Below are 18,191 nucleotides of genomic sequence, written 5' to 3'. Positions count from 1 at the left end.
CGGCCAATCAGCAGCTCGGGTATTTCGGGGGGCGGAGGGGGCGTGGCCTAAGTCTTGTTCATTTCCGCCGCCTTGTTGTGTTAATGAAGCCCCCACGAGGACCTAGGCGCGCAGATCTGATGTTGTGAATGCCACCTCTGCAGAGTCAGTATTGTGCAGTTTATTTGTTGTGCACATTGCGATTTTACCAATAGTTTTCGCAGTAAGTGCATTTCAAAATATAGCTTCGAACACATCAGCAACTGCGATTGTTTTGGTTGGGCATTTCATACAGTCTGTGTGGTCAATATGATCTAGTGGTAGTTTATACGGGACCTGTGGCACTACTTCCACTTTCGGTATTTGCCTTTGAACTATGAACCTAGTTAATTTGAAGTGATATCAAATAGATATTCAATTGTGTTAACTATGGTAGTTTCACATGCTGAGTACAGCACACAATTACGGTTAAGCAAACGAATCAACAGATACAGATGACTTTATTGATGCTGGAGGTTATACTTTGTTAGATTTATTTTTCTCAAGCAAGAAATATCATAATAAATAGAATACATGAACCCAACAAGCAATCAAATTTCATTATCTGTGTCTGTTACTTTGATGCTTTTGGCTTTAGTTGAGCAACTGTTACATATCTTCCTCTTCCAGAGCACTACAACTAACTAATTGAACATTAGTGCAATGTCTCCAATTACCTAATTGTAGTGGCAGAGCCGTAATGCCCTAAATCAGAAGACTATACAGTAGAGTCACACAACACCCCCCCCCCCCCCCCCCCCCAATGTTATGTACTGGTACTTAAGTTGTTTTCTTTTTTGCAACCTCCCTTTGTGCTTCTTATCCCCGTGAAAGGGTGTGGGCTCTGCCAGCACTGGTTGGGTGAGAACTGGGTGAAACTGGTTCTTTATGCATTTGATAAAGAACCGTCTGGATGCATGGTACCAAATAGCTCTTAAGTGTACTCACACCAACACATGCATTGCAAGTATTATTTCTCTGCTGTCTGTGTTTAGTCTAATTAACCACCACCAAACCAAGACACAAAATAGATAATTATAGATAGATAATAGATAATTCTTATTTATACGTAGCCGCAGTCAAGCAACAATGTTTTGCTTTGCTCTTCCTCTCGTGGGAATCCCCGTTGGGATTTGGTTGCATGTTTACATAATTGTGTTGACATTATTTAAAATGGGTTTGTGACGTCCAACAAGCCAACCTTTGTTTGACGACCTGCTGTTTGCTCTTTCAGGTGTCCAATCAGCAGCAGCATGAAGCCCCTCCCCCCCGACACGGTCAGGCTCCTCTCCAGCGCGCAGGTCATCACGTCCGTGGGGAACGTGGTGAAGGAACTGCTGGAGAACTCGGTGGACGCTGGAGCTACGAGCCTGGATATAAAGATGGTAAGGTCTAACAGGAGCTGTCCTGTCACGTCCATAAGGTTCTGTGGTTCCCCACCTCTTTTTGGCCTAGGCCCTGACCCTGTTTCTAAGTCTCAAAATGTTTACCGCCCCAACATCTTAGATTTCTGTGCTTCTTCTTCCCCACACACATCGTTCTACCCCTGTTAGCTGTGAGCTTAGCTTTGTTTTGTTTGGATCATTTCTTTCGCAACACTCAAGTCCCAAGGCCCTGGTGCATTGTGATGTTGTACTTGATTTGTGTATTGTGTTCACCAGTCCCAAGTAAACCAATGTTAACCATCATTCGTTGTTTCCATTATTTTATTGTTCCACCACAACCTACTCCTCTATACCCTTCACCCAGCCATTTGTGCATCCATTACCTCCCCCACCACCCCTAGAGAGTGGGGTTGTAACAGTAAGTTCTAACAAGAGCTGTCCTGTCCCGTCCATGAGGGGCGGTACTACGGTTCCCCATTGCCCCAACACGTTAGATTTCTATGCTTCTGCATCCCCACACACATAATTTTAACCCTATCAAGATCTCCCCATCATATCAATGTCTCGTGCATGTATGCACCTTGCACCACACTAAGGGATTATTAGTAGCTAACCGTAAAGCCTACTACAAATCATAAATAGAACAATCTGCCACCTTCACCTCAGTCAGGTAAGTACTGTCACAAGCAGTACTGAACAGCCTTTTAAATATTTCAAGGCTGTCTGTAGCAGCAGGGCACTCGTGATTATAGGTACAATTTCCACCGAAAGTTCTCGGTTCGAACCTCAATGTCTGCAGTAGGCATTCTTGAGCTTAGATGACTAACCCCTACCTACATGACAGCCAACTTACAGTTACTGAAGTGCATGGCATTTCTACGTGCTTGGTTATTCTATCTGAATAATGAGACAAATTATGAATTAACAACAACAGCCTCAATCTCAATTAACTCACCCCCCTGTTCTGAATGTTCCCATTCTAGGAGAACTACGGCTTGGACCGGATTGAGGTTCGTGATAACGGGCTAGGAATCCAAGCCTGTGACACGGCCGTCATGGCTGTGCGACACTATACGTCCAAAATCAGTTGCCACGACGACTTGGAGCGCCTAGATACCTACGGGTTCAGAGGAGAGGCCCTGGGGTCCATCTGTGCAGTGGCAGAGGTCAGGAGCCAGGAGTGACTGTATTATTTTAAGACGTATCATCTTCGGTGATGGTTTGAATTGAGTTCAGATGTTTTGAAATTAATTTAGAGTTGGATAGAAATTGTATTTGATCCTATTTATAGACCAACTGACATGGCAAATGATATTATCCAAAGCTAAATCCGGCATTATTCACCTAAACATTGGATTCTTTTTATTAACTCTGCATTAGTTTTCCAGAACCAGGATGCATTTAGAATGCATTTAATTCCCCGCCCAATTTACCCACAGCCCTGCTAGGTGAATAAGGTATATTCAGATACATGTCATTAAGGAACTTAATGGCGCCTAGGTGGTTAAGGGTAAGTTATCTTTCTCTAGGGCGTGGGGGGAGTCAATCCCTACATTAGGGATTGAACCAAGAACCTTTTGGCTTTGAGCCGAACACCCTAACCAACCACTACACAATCTTGTCCCCTAAGTAGATGTGCGGATACATTGAGAAATGGGCACTTCTCACGAGGAGAGTAGTTGTAGTTTTATGTACTATTAAGGCATTGAGTAGTATTTTTTTTATCCAAATTGACTTCATTATTTAGGTTCATGTTATTAAGGAGCAGGGATGTTGATAGCTTTATCTATGTATTTGTTTTTTCGTTACTCTTGCTTAGGGATAGTAATACAGGAGTAGTTCCCTCAGGACGTGAGTTATTCTTCTTCTGCTCAAGGCCATAGTTTGCTAATGACTTTTGAATGACCTAGAGTTTATGATCATAAATGGAATTATGAATGATCAATAAAATGATAAGCAAATTAATTTGTGTGCAAAAGAACTTTGTACTCTTTATTTATTGCACTGCTGTTGTCATCAGTCCACGATTCAGTCCATGATTAACTGATTAAGATATGATACAGCTTCCAATTTTGCGCATTATATTCAACTGCATTCGTTGCATATAATTCCTTATTTTCTACATGATTAAACAATATTTTTTCCTACTGTAAGGATCTAATTTTTTCAACCTTCAGGTATCCATCACCACAAAAACCGTTGGCGAAGACATCAGCACCCAGTACTCCCTGGATGTCACAGGGAAGGTGGTGTCGCAGAAGCCCTCTCACCTGGGACAAGGCAGGGATTAGAACTTGCATGCCATTGTAGCAACCACATTCACACGTCAGAGTGACGGGACTAAATTAGCCACAGGGTGGTTTTCTGATTAGTATCTTTTTCTCTATAGACAACGTCACATTTTTTTAAACAAAGGTTCTAATATCTGCAGTTCTTTATATTTATACACTTCTTCTCCTTTAATTTATTTATCACTTTACAACCTTTTATAAGTGTGTCGTACATTTCATATCAAGACCTTCAAAATGTGAACCATAAATTGTGAAATTAATTGTAGTCCACCTAATTAGTTATTCGATTAATTTACATAATTAATTGCATTTCCTCCTGTGACATGATTCTTACTCCACTGATTGGTGTACTGCGCTGATTTTTGACTGAGCACCTCGTCATAGAATAATTAGATCTCCTCCAAATGGTTTCCCTGTTTCCAAGGCACCACGGTGACTGTTCTGAAGCTCTTCAAGAACCTGCCGGTGAGGCGACAGTACTACACCAATGCAAAGAAGTGCAAGGAGGAGCTGAAAAAAGTCCAGGACCTGCTGATGGCCTACGCAATTGTGAAACCAGACCTGAGGCTTACGCTGGCTCACAATAAGGTACGTTGCTCAGCTCAGAGTGATTTACATGGATGGCCACTTATTCACACAGATGCTTAAAAGATAATTCAAATAATAATAATAAAAAAAAGTCAAATTTTCCAAAAATATCCTTTACCATGGAATAGAATGCTTCGATTGGTTTAAACTGATTATTGTGGTTCTGAAGATTTTACTTTAATAGTTTGCTCGTAAATAAATAACGTTTTAAGGCACAGATTTTTATACTTCTTCAGTGTCTTCAGAAATGTGTTAAAGCCTTATTAATATGTATTAGAAATTGATTAGGGACTTCAAATTGATAAGAAGGTTGAGAAACTGGCTGAGAAACTTTTGAGCCTTACCACAAGGTGTCCTCCTCTGTCTATGTATTTCTCATGGCCCACATGTTAAGCTACCCAATCAGACTTGATATACTAGCAGGGTATATATACACAGGTGACCTACTCAGTAGTTAGGCAGTTAGAGATATTTCGGGGTATATTTGTTATCAATCAATCAAACTGTATTTATATAGCCCTTTCAGTGCAAAACGACAATTCAAAAGTGCTTAACCAAGAAAACCACACAACAATAACATTACATTGGTGTAAAGTAACATTTTAATAATAACAAATATTAAACTGTAGTTCAATGAAAGAAACACAGACATTTTCAGTTCAGCTGGCATATAGTTATGGCATGTTATTTGTGTGCATGTATGTTCAAACAATGTGACATAAATGACAAACAGCTCTTTATGTATGATGTATAAAAGCACAACCAGAATGCAAATATTGTGCAGATGGATGTGAAAAGGATTCAAATTTATGCTCTTCCTGATCTGTTTTTAGGACTGTATTGTGTATTTGATTAAAATCCCCAGAGACATAGACGTAAGACCATGCAAATTTTCAAGTGCATGTCCCCAGTGGCTTGAAGATAATAGCTTTTCATAGACTGTGTGTGAATAACAGCATTTGTAAACAATCATCGGGAGTCAGTGGGCTCATTTCCTCACGCAATTCCCCGCTCCCAGAGATAAGATGAAGACATAGCATACACACACGTACACCAACGGTGGTCTGACAGTGGACCTCAGCGTTCTGATTACCACGCTTGGGTTACTCCACCTAATAACCCTCTAGTAATTTGATTGAGTTTCAGGCTGTGGTTGGTTTGTACACAAGGGGGGGGGCCGGGGGGTTCAAGGAAGGGAAGTGATGGTCAGGCTGATGGTTGGAGTGGGTGGAGGACGCATGACCACTGTATATCTTTCATCAACATCGCCCTCCAGCGTGTCAGGGGGTGAGGGGGAGGGGATAGTGCCCCCTCCTCCATTTTGGACGATCAGCACCCCTATCCTGTATCCCGAACTTAGCTTTTCACCCCCGTGTCGTGTTTCACAGCTTCTCCGAGAACTGTTTACAGGAGCGATCCGTTTACATGTGCCAAATTGCATATTTCATAGCGAGGGGGGCTGCAGAAGGGGGGGCCCATGGCAGAATGCGTGCTTTCAGAAATCAACACCCAGGAGATATACTAACTGCTTGACACCCCACGACAAGCCCACCCGGGGGTGTGAAAATATGCGACCTGCGTTTTCTTTCAGAAGGCTGCAACTCAGTCGGGCTCCTCTGGCGATTAATCCCGTCATGCGTGACCCAGTCTCGTCCAACAACCACTGCGAGCCTAAACTTAACTGTTTGAGACCTTAGGCCCAACTTCACCAGCTGCCCGTAGGCAGCATGGGAAACACAGAAGCAGATATGCTGCATTATATTATTTCATGTTTTCTGCGTTTTGCTCCACAAACCCGGTCAAGCCGGAGCAAAACGTGGTCCGTGTTTGTTGCAAATGTGCTGTCAATTTATCATATCTAAATATATTAAGATTCATTTAACTTTTTCTATCCTGCTACCATTGCACACCTCAATTAAAAAGAAAATGGATTAAATGTAAATAAAAATATAAAACACTGAAGGTACAGTAAGGCAGTAGAAAAATTGAAATAAAAATAAATTAAAGTAAATAAATAAAGTGCATATACAATATATGAATGAATAGCAATCCAAATTATTATTGTTACCCGAAAGCAGCGAAGAACCCGGTGGGGATGCAATCTGGTTCTCATGCCGTTTCTCCTGGTGTTCCCAGGTGGTGATGTGGCAGAAGACCAGGGCGGCTGATCTAAGAGGCGCCCTCCTGGCGACACTGGGGTCCGGCGTGGTCGCCCACCTGCTCCCATGCCAGCATCGCCAGGAGCAACTACAGGTCAGCGGGAGAGGAAAGGGGGGGAGGTTAAAAGGCTCTTGGGCAACTATTGTTTCAGCATTATTGCACTCAAAATATTCTCAGTCGACGCAACAGAAACCGTTGAGAAGTGTCCAAGTGACCATCCAGGCTTTCTATTCTCTAGTAACTGGAATATTTGTGCTACAGAGATGCTTGGAGGGAAATGCATGTTGGAAGAACCCAGTGGCAATATGTTCAGGGAAAAGACAAATAAAAACAACAAACATCTGCTTCTGCTGCCATGCAGCAGAAGCGTGCATGGCAGCAGTGTTCGCATGACGTTGAATCTAGGCCAAATGTCTTTGCCAAATAACGCAGGGACACCATCCTGCGTTAGATTAGGTTTATCGTTTTCACTATATTTCCAAAAGCTGACTTTTGTTTTTTTTTTAATCGTATTTATAGTGCCATAGTGAATCGTTAATGTGTGAATGTCATTGGCTATTAGCGTGGAGTTACATGTCACCCCTGCTGACACACACCTCTCGCTCCTGGCCCGCTCCAGAGCTCCCATAACCTTTTGCCCTTCACCACGGGGCCTTTATGGCAATTATGTTGCGGAAGCCTCACACAGTGACCCCATATAGAAAGAGAACGTGCTAGTTATGCACGGCTGCAAACTAGTAACCACAGTGTGAAGGCTTGGTCGCCAGCCAGATAATGTGGTCAGTTGGTGGCTCGCCAACTATTTTCTCTCTCTCTCTCTCTCTCTCTCTCTCTCTCTCTCTCTCTCTCTCTCTCTCTCTCCTCTTCAATAAATGTTCTTCTCTATTTTTGTCTTTTATGTGCATGTTCTTCTGTGTGTTTTCCTTTGTTTTTATAAGTAACCTTTGCAAGGTTTTCAAAATAATCTTTCACTCCCATACTCCTTTTCGTTTGATAAAGAGATTTTTATTTGTTCTTCAGCCACGCTTTCTGTTCGCCGTTCACAACAGATGAGCGTCAAGTGGAGACGGGCTCTTTCTGCCTGGTCACGGCGGGGGCCACGCAGTGCCCTACCTGCTGCCCGGCTTGGAGCTAATCCCCCCTGACACATGTGGAGCACCCCACCACACCCCCACACACACACCTTTCACCCTGGTCCTCCTTGTTGTTGTCATCTCGCTGCAGCACTATGGGGCCCAGTAAGGGCAATAACCTTTGACCTCTCGCCGCTAACCTGCTCCACTGTAGCAAAACCAGAGCAGCGCTTTTCTCTTCTTCATAGGCTGTTTTTATTCTCCTGCTTCTGAGCATGGTGATCACAGAATCCAGGTTCACTATCCCTCAGGGGCCCACGCTTGGGGAGAGAGAGGGTTAGGTTGTGCGAGCCCCAGTCCCGGGGTGAACAGAATGTGGCCCTCTCAATCCTGGCAACATTACTGCACACAACCGCTGCTCTTTGGGGAGGGGAGGGCAAAGGTGCCCGCGGTGCTCCCATAAAGTGACCCTAATGAGAGGGAATAGAGAGAAGCATATGTGGCTTGACCTTACAGCGGAGCAGTTATTAACTGCATTGGCTGGGATCACAGCTAATAATGAGCCCTGGGAACATGTGAACAGAAACACAGTGGGGCTGCTCAGCCCCTTGAGTCTGGAGGAAATTATAATTGTCCATATTTTTAGACTGTGTTTTGATCAGCAGCGGTGGAATAGCGTAGGTAACAGAGATAACTGCGTCAGGGGATGCAGGGTTTTCATTGGTTGGTAAGCTTTGTTTTGGTTGGGAAAATGTAGAATCAGCTGGCTGGTTAGACTGCATTCGGACAGTGGAGTAAACCTTTCACATTTTCCCTCTGGCTTTATTTATGGTCTCTCATAATTCATAATAATACATTATGGGAAATTATTTATAACATTTGATCAAGAATGCTATTTTCTTATGAGAGGGAGAGCCAAACTATAAAAAAATATATATATATATGTCTGAGACCGGTATTATTGAAAAAGACGAAAACATTTATATTAATGACTGCGCTGTAAGTGGAGTGGATGGACTATTGATTGAAAGTGTTTTACTTGTTAAAGTGTCATTTAGACCCAGTTTTCAAACCTTCTGATTATTTTTTGTTAAAACTCCCCAATTAGCCCTTCCCTGTGGTATTTAGGCAGGGTATTTTGTAGCATTGATACTTCGAGATATTGGTTTTAATATCTTCATCTGAAATCTTTCCAGCCCACTGCTATGAAAAAATATAAATAATGTCCTGTGGGTTGTTACAGTTTGCCCCTAGGATGTTTAGAGATTACTAATTGTTTCTGGGACATCATTTCAGTTGTCTAGCCATTCACTCTTTTGCTGGACAACCACTGATGATGGAAAATGTGCTGTTACTTGTGATTAGAATGCATGGTGGGAAATTCACCATTGACTCCCAGTTCATATTACTCATAAAACTGCAAATGCAATGGATTTCATTAAAGGCTCATCAGATTCATTCGCCGTAGTATTACCTTATTCGGATATAGATAGTGACTTAACTGAGAGAAAATCTTTGAAGAGCTTTGCGATTACCACTTTAAACTAGTAATATGAATTATTCTATCACTATGCAATGTTGTAATACACTAAATTATAAAATCTTGACATTTTAATGTAACCAATGGTCAATTTTTGTGTATTCTCGTAATTTCTTTTATTATATATGTTTGTTTAGATTTCATTAGAGGGTTTCTTCCCCAAACCTGGAGCGGATTACCTCTCTACCAGCTCCTCCTGCCACGACAAAACGTTCATATTCATTAACAACCGGCCGGTTCAGCAGAAAGATATAATGAAGGTAATTTCAACGAAAACATAAAGCTTGCTTATGAACGCCTCATTTCCAAACGTTCATGAAGCCCAACGTGACTCAACTCCTTATGCTGTTTTTTGATCCTGCTGTAAACGCAGCTGTTGCGTCAGAGCTACACGGCCCAGTACCCGTCCGAGTCCAACCGTAACCGGTACCCGGTGCTTGTGCTCCAAATCACCCTCCCACCCTCCTCCATCGACGTCAATCTAACCCCGGACAAGACCCAGGTTCTCCTTCACAACAAGGTATCTACCCAATGTTTCATACCGGCGCCTGGAGATGGATGTTGAAGGCTGTTTTAAGCAGCTTTAAATGTGTTAATAATAAACATATTTTACAATGTAATGCAATAATAATCTGGGTTGGTATGTTCAGACAGAAAGTAAATCAGGTAGTCCTCACTTGTAATGTGTTTCCAAAGTATGCAATGCGTCAGTGCAAAACATTCATTGGTCCTGTGGGTTTGAGTTGTACCTCAAAACCTAGCCTAGTGAAAGAGGACCGCGATTCGCATTAGCAACAAGCTCTTGCTCGTTCTCATCCTCTCACCGTGACCTTCATCCAGGAGGCCGTGCTGATCGCCCTGGAAGCTCTGCTGGTGTCTCTCTACGGCTTTCGCCCTCCTAACGATGCCACACCTGCTGAGAGAGACTCGACATATAGCCAGCCACCGAGTCCTCCCCAGGCTGACGCTTCACCGGCAGAAGGAAACCCCAGAACCTCAGAGAGAGCTGTCAAAGGCCTTTCTCTCGACGCTGACGACCAGGAGGATCCCCAAACAACACCGGAGGGTCGCGTCCCAGCGCGATCCGCGGGGACCCTGAGAGGCGACGGGACCTCCCTGGACCACCCGACCACCACCACCAACAGCAGCAGCTCCTCTTCCTCCGTCGCCGAGGACTGGATCATCAGCCACATCTCGGGGGGCCCGCTGGGCCAACCTCTTGATGACAACGCCACTCTGAGCGGGCCCGGCGATGCCCAGGGGGAACTATTCAGCCCCGTGGACGTCGTGCCGCGAGGGAGCGCCGCGGGCGGGCATCCGACACCGTCGGCGGAGGACTGGAGCCGGGGCGTGGCTCTGACCGACCCGGCGTCCGGAGCGCCCCTGCAGCCCGTCCAGATCCACAGGTCCGGAGATGCAGCCAGAGGCCCGCAGGGCAGCCCCGGCAAGAGGCTCCTCCTGAACGCCGTCACGGAGAATCGCGTGTCGCTGACTGCGTACGACCTAATCAGCAGCCGCACGGCCCGGGCGCCGCTGTCCGCCGCTGCCCTGCACGAGAAGGAGGCGCGGGCCGAGGTGCTGCGGGAGAGGCCCGCCGCCAGCCTACAGGAGATCAGCGACGGCGTGCAGGAGAGGTGGAAAAACCTGGGAGAGGAGGAACGCACGAAGTGAGTTTCCAGACCCGTCCGTCTTCCAAGGCGTTCTTTCCATGGGTCGGGAGGGGGAAGGGCAGGCGGAGGAGGAGAGGTGGGGACTGGGGTGGAGGAGGTTGAGTCAATACCAGGCCGTATATCTTTATTTTTTCCAGACAACTGCCCCTTAACTTAAGGTAGGCCGTCGATGCTTTCCACCTGTAAATCAGGTGGAATATCTCGTTTCCAATGTATGCCATGGGCCTGAGGAATTCAGGTGTTGTGCATCTGCCACAGGTTTGATATGAATTTGGTTATTATTCTGTGTTCTGATATGCCAATCTGTCTGGAGTGAATATTCTAATAATTTAAATATAACGCGGATAAAATACTACGGTAGATTGCTGATCCTGCATGAAAAAAAAAAGGTATTTCTAGAAACTGTAATTCAAATTAGCCAATTTGAATTACAGTTTTCTTCACCCTTCTGTTGATTTTCCCCCAGAAACAGAAACTCCATCTAGAGTTTTCCTTGTGACTCAAACAATCCCCTTTTGCTGCACACTCGCATTGGAGAAAACACATAGGTCATGGTACCGAGCATTTTGTGTTTGCCTCAGCTCTTCTATGAATAATGAGTAGGAATAAAGGCAAAGGGAGGTTTGAAACCTGCCCAAGCACAAAATGAGCCGAGCACTTGCGTAGACTCACGAGCTGAGTGCCACCGACCGCAAGCCGATTCCACTCTCACTGGACAGGTCGTATCAAACCATATATCAAACAGGACTATTAGTGAATCCTGTCACAAAGTAATTAGTGACATCTAACAACATCCAGATGTACGCAGACACGCCAGTAAAAGAAAGAGCACACTGTATACATCTTCCATCCCAGCTGGAATAATGGAATAACAGCATTAGGGTGCACTGAACGCAATCGAGCCCAATTATATCTAGTGCGTCCAATTTGGACCTAATTGTATGGGAGGAAAATGTGAATCAGCAATAGCTGCGAGACTTATTTAAGGTATGGACGGGCTTATGGAAAAAGACATCTGTTGAGAGTCCTGCCTTTCCTTACTGCCCTCTTGAACATGAAATAAGATGCGGCAACTATTTGGCTGCTTTCACCGCCACCGTTAAGTAGCACACAGATTCCAGGAGTTGGGCTTCACGGTGCTTCATGAAACGGCTCAGCTGGCATGATAGACTGTGGAATAGCACGTGTCAATGCCTGCCTTAGAATGTATACAAGCGCAAAAGGTTGTCAAATCTTTCATCACCGCAAGAAATATACGTGGCCCCCTGCGAAAGCGTATATTGCGCAGCCCTTAAAACATTCTCGTAGCAGCTCCTATATATTTATGTATTCTATGCTTGTCCATATAGTGGTCAAATCATCAGTTCTGTAGAAATGTGTGTAGGGGGGAATTCAATCTACAGAAATTAGCTTGGAAGTCCACGTTTAGCATAGAGGCAGTGTTGGTGTTCTGGAAATAACACGAAAAGTTGTCAACAGCCAAATATTTTATCAGTTTATCAACATTTAAAATACAAAATTTGGCATTTGATTGTATACAAAGTTAAATTACTGATACAACTTTGAATACTATTCATCCCAAACAAAATTAGATTAGAAAAGATGGGTACTTTATCGATCCCTGAAGGCAAGTAGAAACCCAAGATGGGGTTTCAGTAAGTTTTGATGACATGAAAAAGAAATGCTTAATAAATTTTTGATCCCAGACTGGAAATTCGGGAATAATGATGACTTGCTCATAAACCCCCTCTCCCTTCCCCTGCAGGTACGAGGAAAGGGCCAAGAAGCACCTGGTTCACCACGGCCAGCGCACCATCCTGGCTGCGGCTGGAGGGGCCCGGGAGGCCGAGAGCCCCTCGCTGAGTCGCCAGCAGGGTCTGAAACGCAAGGCCCCGCTGCCCAACCAGCAGCTCCTCGACCAGCTCTTCTCCCCCCAGCCCCAGAAGAAGAAGACAACGGCGAAACCCCCCGACATCAAGCCCACACGCCCCCTCCCCTTCAGCGTGGCCGGCCTCAGGCAGGGGCTCCGCCGCCTCTGGTCCCAGAGCAGCGGCCCCCCTCCGTCGGGCCCTGCCAACGCGCCGCCGGGCCCCCGGCTAGTAAACCGGCTGGCCCCTGCGAGCGCCTGGGTCGTTTTATGTGGACGAGAGCTCATGTTGTTAAATCCATTTCGGGTGGAGGAGGCCTTGCTGTTTAAGAGACTGCTGGAGAATAATATACTGGCTGCCGTGGCTCTGCAGAACCCTATACAGTTAACAGATGGGTAACGTATCCCTCGCTTCTCGCCTACCTGCCAAATGCCAGCCCGCAGTTGCCCTGCCCCTAGCTATAGTGGACGGGGTCATTCCATTTTCTTTTGCATGTGTACAGGATTCAGAGAGATCAGTTAGTACAAACTTTGGCCTAACATTAACACACAATAATACTAATTTTTACATAAAGTCGATGTTATCCAAATTCCCCAAAGATACAAAAATGTTCAGCAGCTGCTTGTGTTGTTTTGTTTCCCCTAGTCTTCTCGGGGGGAGTGAATACACTCAGGCCTTGTGTAACATGGCTCAAGGCAGCCCTGAACTCCATGGAGGAGTCATCTTGTCTGATCCCAGACTCTTGGCCAATGGGTTTAAAATCAGATTGTTTCCAGGTAAACATCACAGACCCGTCATCATTTTGTAAAATTTTACCCATTTCACGTTTAGTAAATTATTGGATGCTTTGATCCAGAGTGACGTCAATGACAGGTGGACAACAATCTATAAATAATTATCTTGCAATAGTATCATGTGCAAGTAAACAACTGCTTTCTATTTTAGAGCGAATAATGAAGGTCTCTTTCAAGAGACATTTTAATATTTTGAGACAGCAGTGATTTAAAGCGTTTTTGAGCTGCAGCATTTGTCCATCACCAAGGACAAAATACATGTTAAACAAAAGTCTTGAGTAACCCAATGCTCAGCAACTTCCATAATGGTGCACATTGCAGTCATAAGTGGTACTTATGGTTCAGCACATTCAACAAATTCCACCAGCTTAAAATCAATTGAAAGCATAGAATACATATTCTGTACCCATTGTTGTTTTCATGAATATATAAATGAACATTCTACAGAGAAGCAGTAGTTGATGACGTAACCGGGCCAATCAGGGACCGGGTCGTAGATGAATAATGCTGATAATAATCCTGAAGAAAAGAGCGGTTACGTAAAATTAGTAGTGGATGCACAGCCATAAGTGCATTTATTGCAGAAATAGACTCAATAACAAGTATTAAACAAGAACAAGAGTACGACCTAGCGGAGTTTCTCTGCGGAAAAGACGTTTCCCTGTTCTTCGCCGTTCGGACTGGATTGTTACGCTTATTTGTTGAAGGAGTTTGTCAAGGCACGTAGCCCCGCGCTCTGAACTGGATGTGGGCGGGGCTAGAGGTCCAGACTGAGGTCAAGTGATCTCAAGGTTCTATGGGCTAGCGAGGCATAAAATTTGGCGCAATAAGTCGTTCACACAATAGGGGTAGCATGTTACATTATCATTGATATTGTATAAATAGTTTATCATTAGTTGTGGAGTCCACCCCTAACAGGTCTGAATCATCTGTCAACAAAAAGCTAACTCAGCAAACATATTGACACCATTACTTTATACGAGTAGTAACCTTTATAACCCATTGCTACATAGTTAACGTTAGCATCAACATCTCTTTACCTAACAAATATCCACTGTATTAGCATGAATAGAAAATCATAGGCAGGTTTTTACTATCTGCCCTTTGGGGTATTCTGTGTCTCCTCCACAATCCCAAACATTTTACATGTAATTTCCTTACTGCGATTCATTAGAGGTTAGCATCCAATATCCAAGCCCTCCCTAAGGCCTCCCTCCAAAGCCCCTCCCCCAAAAACACGTGATTAGCTCGCTAGCCTTAGCAATAGGTCTACGAATAATTTGAATAATTGATTGCTGGTGGGATGTAAAGAGAATTTCAACAAATATGACAAATGTTCCGTAGGCAACTATATTGCCTACGAAAGCTTTAATTCTTGTAGTTTTTTGGCCTTTACTTCTTTATGAAAAAAAATAACTAGGTCAACATGGGAGTGAAATAAATGTTTGTTTATGTACGTTAAACATTGGCACCTATGTCAGCTTCACAACAACACCAACACTTTCTGTGGCGTTACTTATCCCTTTGTCAGCAAAAGGCACACAGGGAAGCCTACTCTTCCGACGTGGGCTGTTTCTGTAGCCTGAATTGGTCACCTCGGTTGACACTGGCCCCCAAGCCAAACACTGTGGTGGGGCTGTACCCCAGTGTGCAGGTGATGAGAATAGTTGCCCTTCAGGACACGCTAGGAATGTCACGTTGGCACTGCCAGCCCCAGTAGGGGGTGTGAGTGAATCTGGAGGTAGCCGTGCGCGAGGTGGCCCTGTCAAGCTGGCCTGACTGCCGGCCGGTGTGGTCTGTCTGTCTTGAGAGCTCAGGGAAGAACCTAGGTGCACGCTGCTGTTATTCTTTTTGTTGTGGTTGTAAATACTGCATCAGATGTTTATTTTCTGATTTAAAAAGTTGATTTTGTGATCGGTGTTTTGATCTTTACGTATTTCCCATGTCTGTTATGAATGTTCTAGTTGTAGGTTAAGGCAGCAGGCACACATATACAACTCTACGACTTTAATTTTGTGTTCATCATTGATGTTAAATTGTTACTTTTTTGGCCAATAGTATCTAGCACGTGTAAAAAAGCACCAGCAAGGGAAGAAATCATTAGTGCTCCTCGTGCCTAATGCAAAAGAACATAGTTACCACTGGTACATTTCTAAATTTACTTTATGAAAAAAGGGGAAGCCATGTCTGAGTCGTGTGCTGTTATTCCTCCCGGAGAGGCACTCCATCATCCTCTTTGCAGGATGGGGCCTCCCTCCCCCAAGCCAGCTTAAGGCTCGTAATACTCATTTAACACTCTATTTGGCCCACTGCTGTTTGTCTTGGTCCCCAAGCCACGTGCAAAGCACAATATTTATTTATCATTCTTTCCTGTAGATGTGAGTGGTGTCTGGAGTGCACTGATCTGTTTTTCTGCTTGTGTTGGCCAGGCTCGCCGTCAGCGGCTCCGAGCCGACTGGAGGTGACCGCGCTCGCAGACTGCGTGCCCTTCCTCGGAGTTGAGGACCTCAGGGAGATCCTCACCGGCGTTCTGCGTCGCAACGCCGCGACGGTGCAGGACAGCCGTCCCCTCAAAGTCCGCAACTACCTTCAGGTGAGAAAACAACTTTTTAAAAGTCGTTGACATAATAAAGTTATGTTCACTTGCTTGATTTTATACTTTCATTGCTTCCAACACTGCTGTTTCCCACTTTTAAGGGAGAAGCTGTTCGGCTCACCCGTCAGTTGCCTAGCAACATGACGAGGCAGGAAGTGGAGGAGAGTCTGTTGAGGATGACACAGCTTCTTAGGGAGGACAGCCGGACTTGTATCCACGGGAGACCGTTCCTTCACCAGCTGTCTGTGGTGCCTTGCTCCGAGCATGAGGCCAAGTCTCTGCTGCTGCCCATTGAAGAACTGTAAAGAGCTGTAAAAATGCTGAGTCATATATATGGAGCTGTTAAAAGAAATATAGATATGCTCATCTTTGGAACTGTAAATAACTGTAGAAAAAGTAATATACAGAATAGTTTTGAGTTTTCATACTGTACAACTTGTATTTTCATTTTTCTAAAGAGTGTTGGTTTCAGAAATACAGTTACTGTTATACAATACTATGTGTATAAAGTAATGGAATAAATGTACTCACAAAAAATGTAAACTGTATTTGTTTGTACTAAATCAGATTCTTCAGATTCTACACCTTTTGCTGATGGCAAAGGAAAACCATTACTGTTAGTACAGTGGAGGCTTTGCAAAGCATACCAGAGGAATCAACTCAACCTGCCCCTTATAAACAATCAACATTGTCCTCACTTAGCAACACCCATTTAAGTACCAACAATGTGTTTGGCACAGAGTATCAATGCACGCCATGCCAAAAACTCCAGTGGCATTCTGTCAAATAGTGCGGTGGCTCTGGGAGCGCCCCAGCTGGTCCTGGATGTACATTTTTTGCATGTTAAGCAGCGTAGCGAGGGACACCAGCACACATGTTTGTTTGTTTCCTGGTTTAAAAACTCATAAGGGACTTTAAATAAAGCTATGTGGTTGTGGGCCATGCAGGCTGTCACTTAAACTTTACAGATCAAATGTTGTGGAGAGGCTGTGTGTGTGTGTGTGTGTGTGTGTGTGTGTGTGTGTGTGTGTCTCTCTCTCTTTAGATGTAGGGCTTTGTTTAACAAAGCCTTCCATGTCTATGGACTCTCTGAGACTTAGAGCAGTGCTCTGGCCCTCCAGTGGTTCTGTGACCGACCGGTGGAGGTTGTTTTGGCCAAGGACCTGTCAGCTATTTGGACAAAGTAAAATAACCCTATCTATATATATTGTTTTCACTATCATCATTCCCCTCCTCTAATGTGTCTTATGTAAACGCAGGCTGACATGCATTTACTGTAATCTTTGAGATTTTTTAAATAAAAATAATTATCGTGGTTATCCAGCAGTTTTAACAGTGAGAAACAAAGAAAAACACTATTGCAGATCATTTGTCCAAATTATTGAATGCTCAGCCGTGTTAACATGATTTAGGGCTATAAAACGACGAAGCATGTGATGGTGTGTAATATCTATGCACTGTGCACTGTAAATTTGGTGGGTCAGTGGCTAGAACCTGGGTATGGTTTTCTGTGTGGAGTTGACATGTTTCTGCCATGGCCGGCTCTAGTTTCCTCTCAGCTCCACCAAGACGTATACTTTGCAGACCACTGATGAAACCTATCACCTGACGCTGTGCCTAGCCTAGCCTGGGTCAACGTATTTGAAACCAGCATTTCGTAAGCAATGGGTCGGTTGGAGGTGGGTCGTCTCCTCCCCCCGACCCAGCCTCCAACTATGGATGGAGGTTTGTGGTCCTCATATATATATTTGACTGCTGGCCGTTGCTATAGAGTAAAAGGCATGAGAACCATGAGACTCAATGAAAACAATGTGGGTCGGGCAAAACCTGCGTGTTGCAGCTTTAAACAGAAAAGCATTCTGTGAAACAAAAAAAACTGTTGCGCACTCGTTTGTGTCAGTTTGAACGTAATTAGCAGTGACAAGGTTATAATGGGAGAACAACAGTGACCTTTGAAATGCCTTGTTTGATTCGTTTTTTTTTCCCCAAGGCCATCACTTGACGCCATGTCTTGACACGTTTCCAAGAGCTACAGCGGCGTATCTCTACCACTGCTGATCCTCATTGTGGTGCTGTCGGAATGGGTCCCAAGCTGGCAAGCTCTGACCCCCTGAGGTGCATGGTGCCAGCAGCTACTACCCATAATTCCTTTCCCTCAATTAGTGGCAGCTGTTGGGCGGTTCGTTCTGACAGATAGTTGTGAATGGT

General features: G+C 44.5%; 1 protein-coding gene across 1 annotated transcript; it reads left to right on the top strand.

The window, feature by feature from the left end:
* Positions 1–91: 91 nt before the first annotated feature.
* pms1 (PMS1 homolog 1, mismatch repair system component) lies at positions 92–16,501 on the top strand. Its single transcript, XM_079733990.1, has 13 exons — positions 92–202; positions 1,253–1,403; positions 2,387–2,569; positions 3,581–3,683; positions 4,119–4,282; positions 6,419–6,535; positions 9,193–9,315; positions 9,429–9,575; positions 9,896–10,722; positions 12,491–12,988; positions 13,239–13,369; positions 15,817–15,980; positions 16,085–16,501. The coding sequence occupies exons 2-13, from the start codon at positions 1,272–1,274 to the stop codon at positions 16,286–16,288; spliced, it is 2,793 nt and encodes a 930-aa protein (XP_079590116.1). The 5' UTR covers positions 92–202; positions 1,253–1,271; the 3' UTR covers positions 16,289–16,501.
* The last annotated feature ends 1,690 nt before the right edge of the window (positions 16,502–18,191 follow it).

This window comes from Pollachius pollachius (assembly GCF_949987615.1).
Source record: "Pollachius pollachius genome assembly, chromosome: 3".
NCBI classification, from domain to species: Eukaryota; Metazoa; Chordata; class Actinopteri; order Gadiformes; family Gadidae; genus Pollachius; species Pollachius pollachius.
The sequence above is the reverse complement of the archived record's forward strand: the minus strand, read 5'-3'. Positions and strand labels throughout refer to the sequence as shown.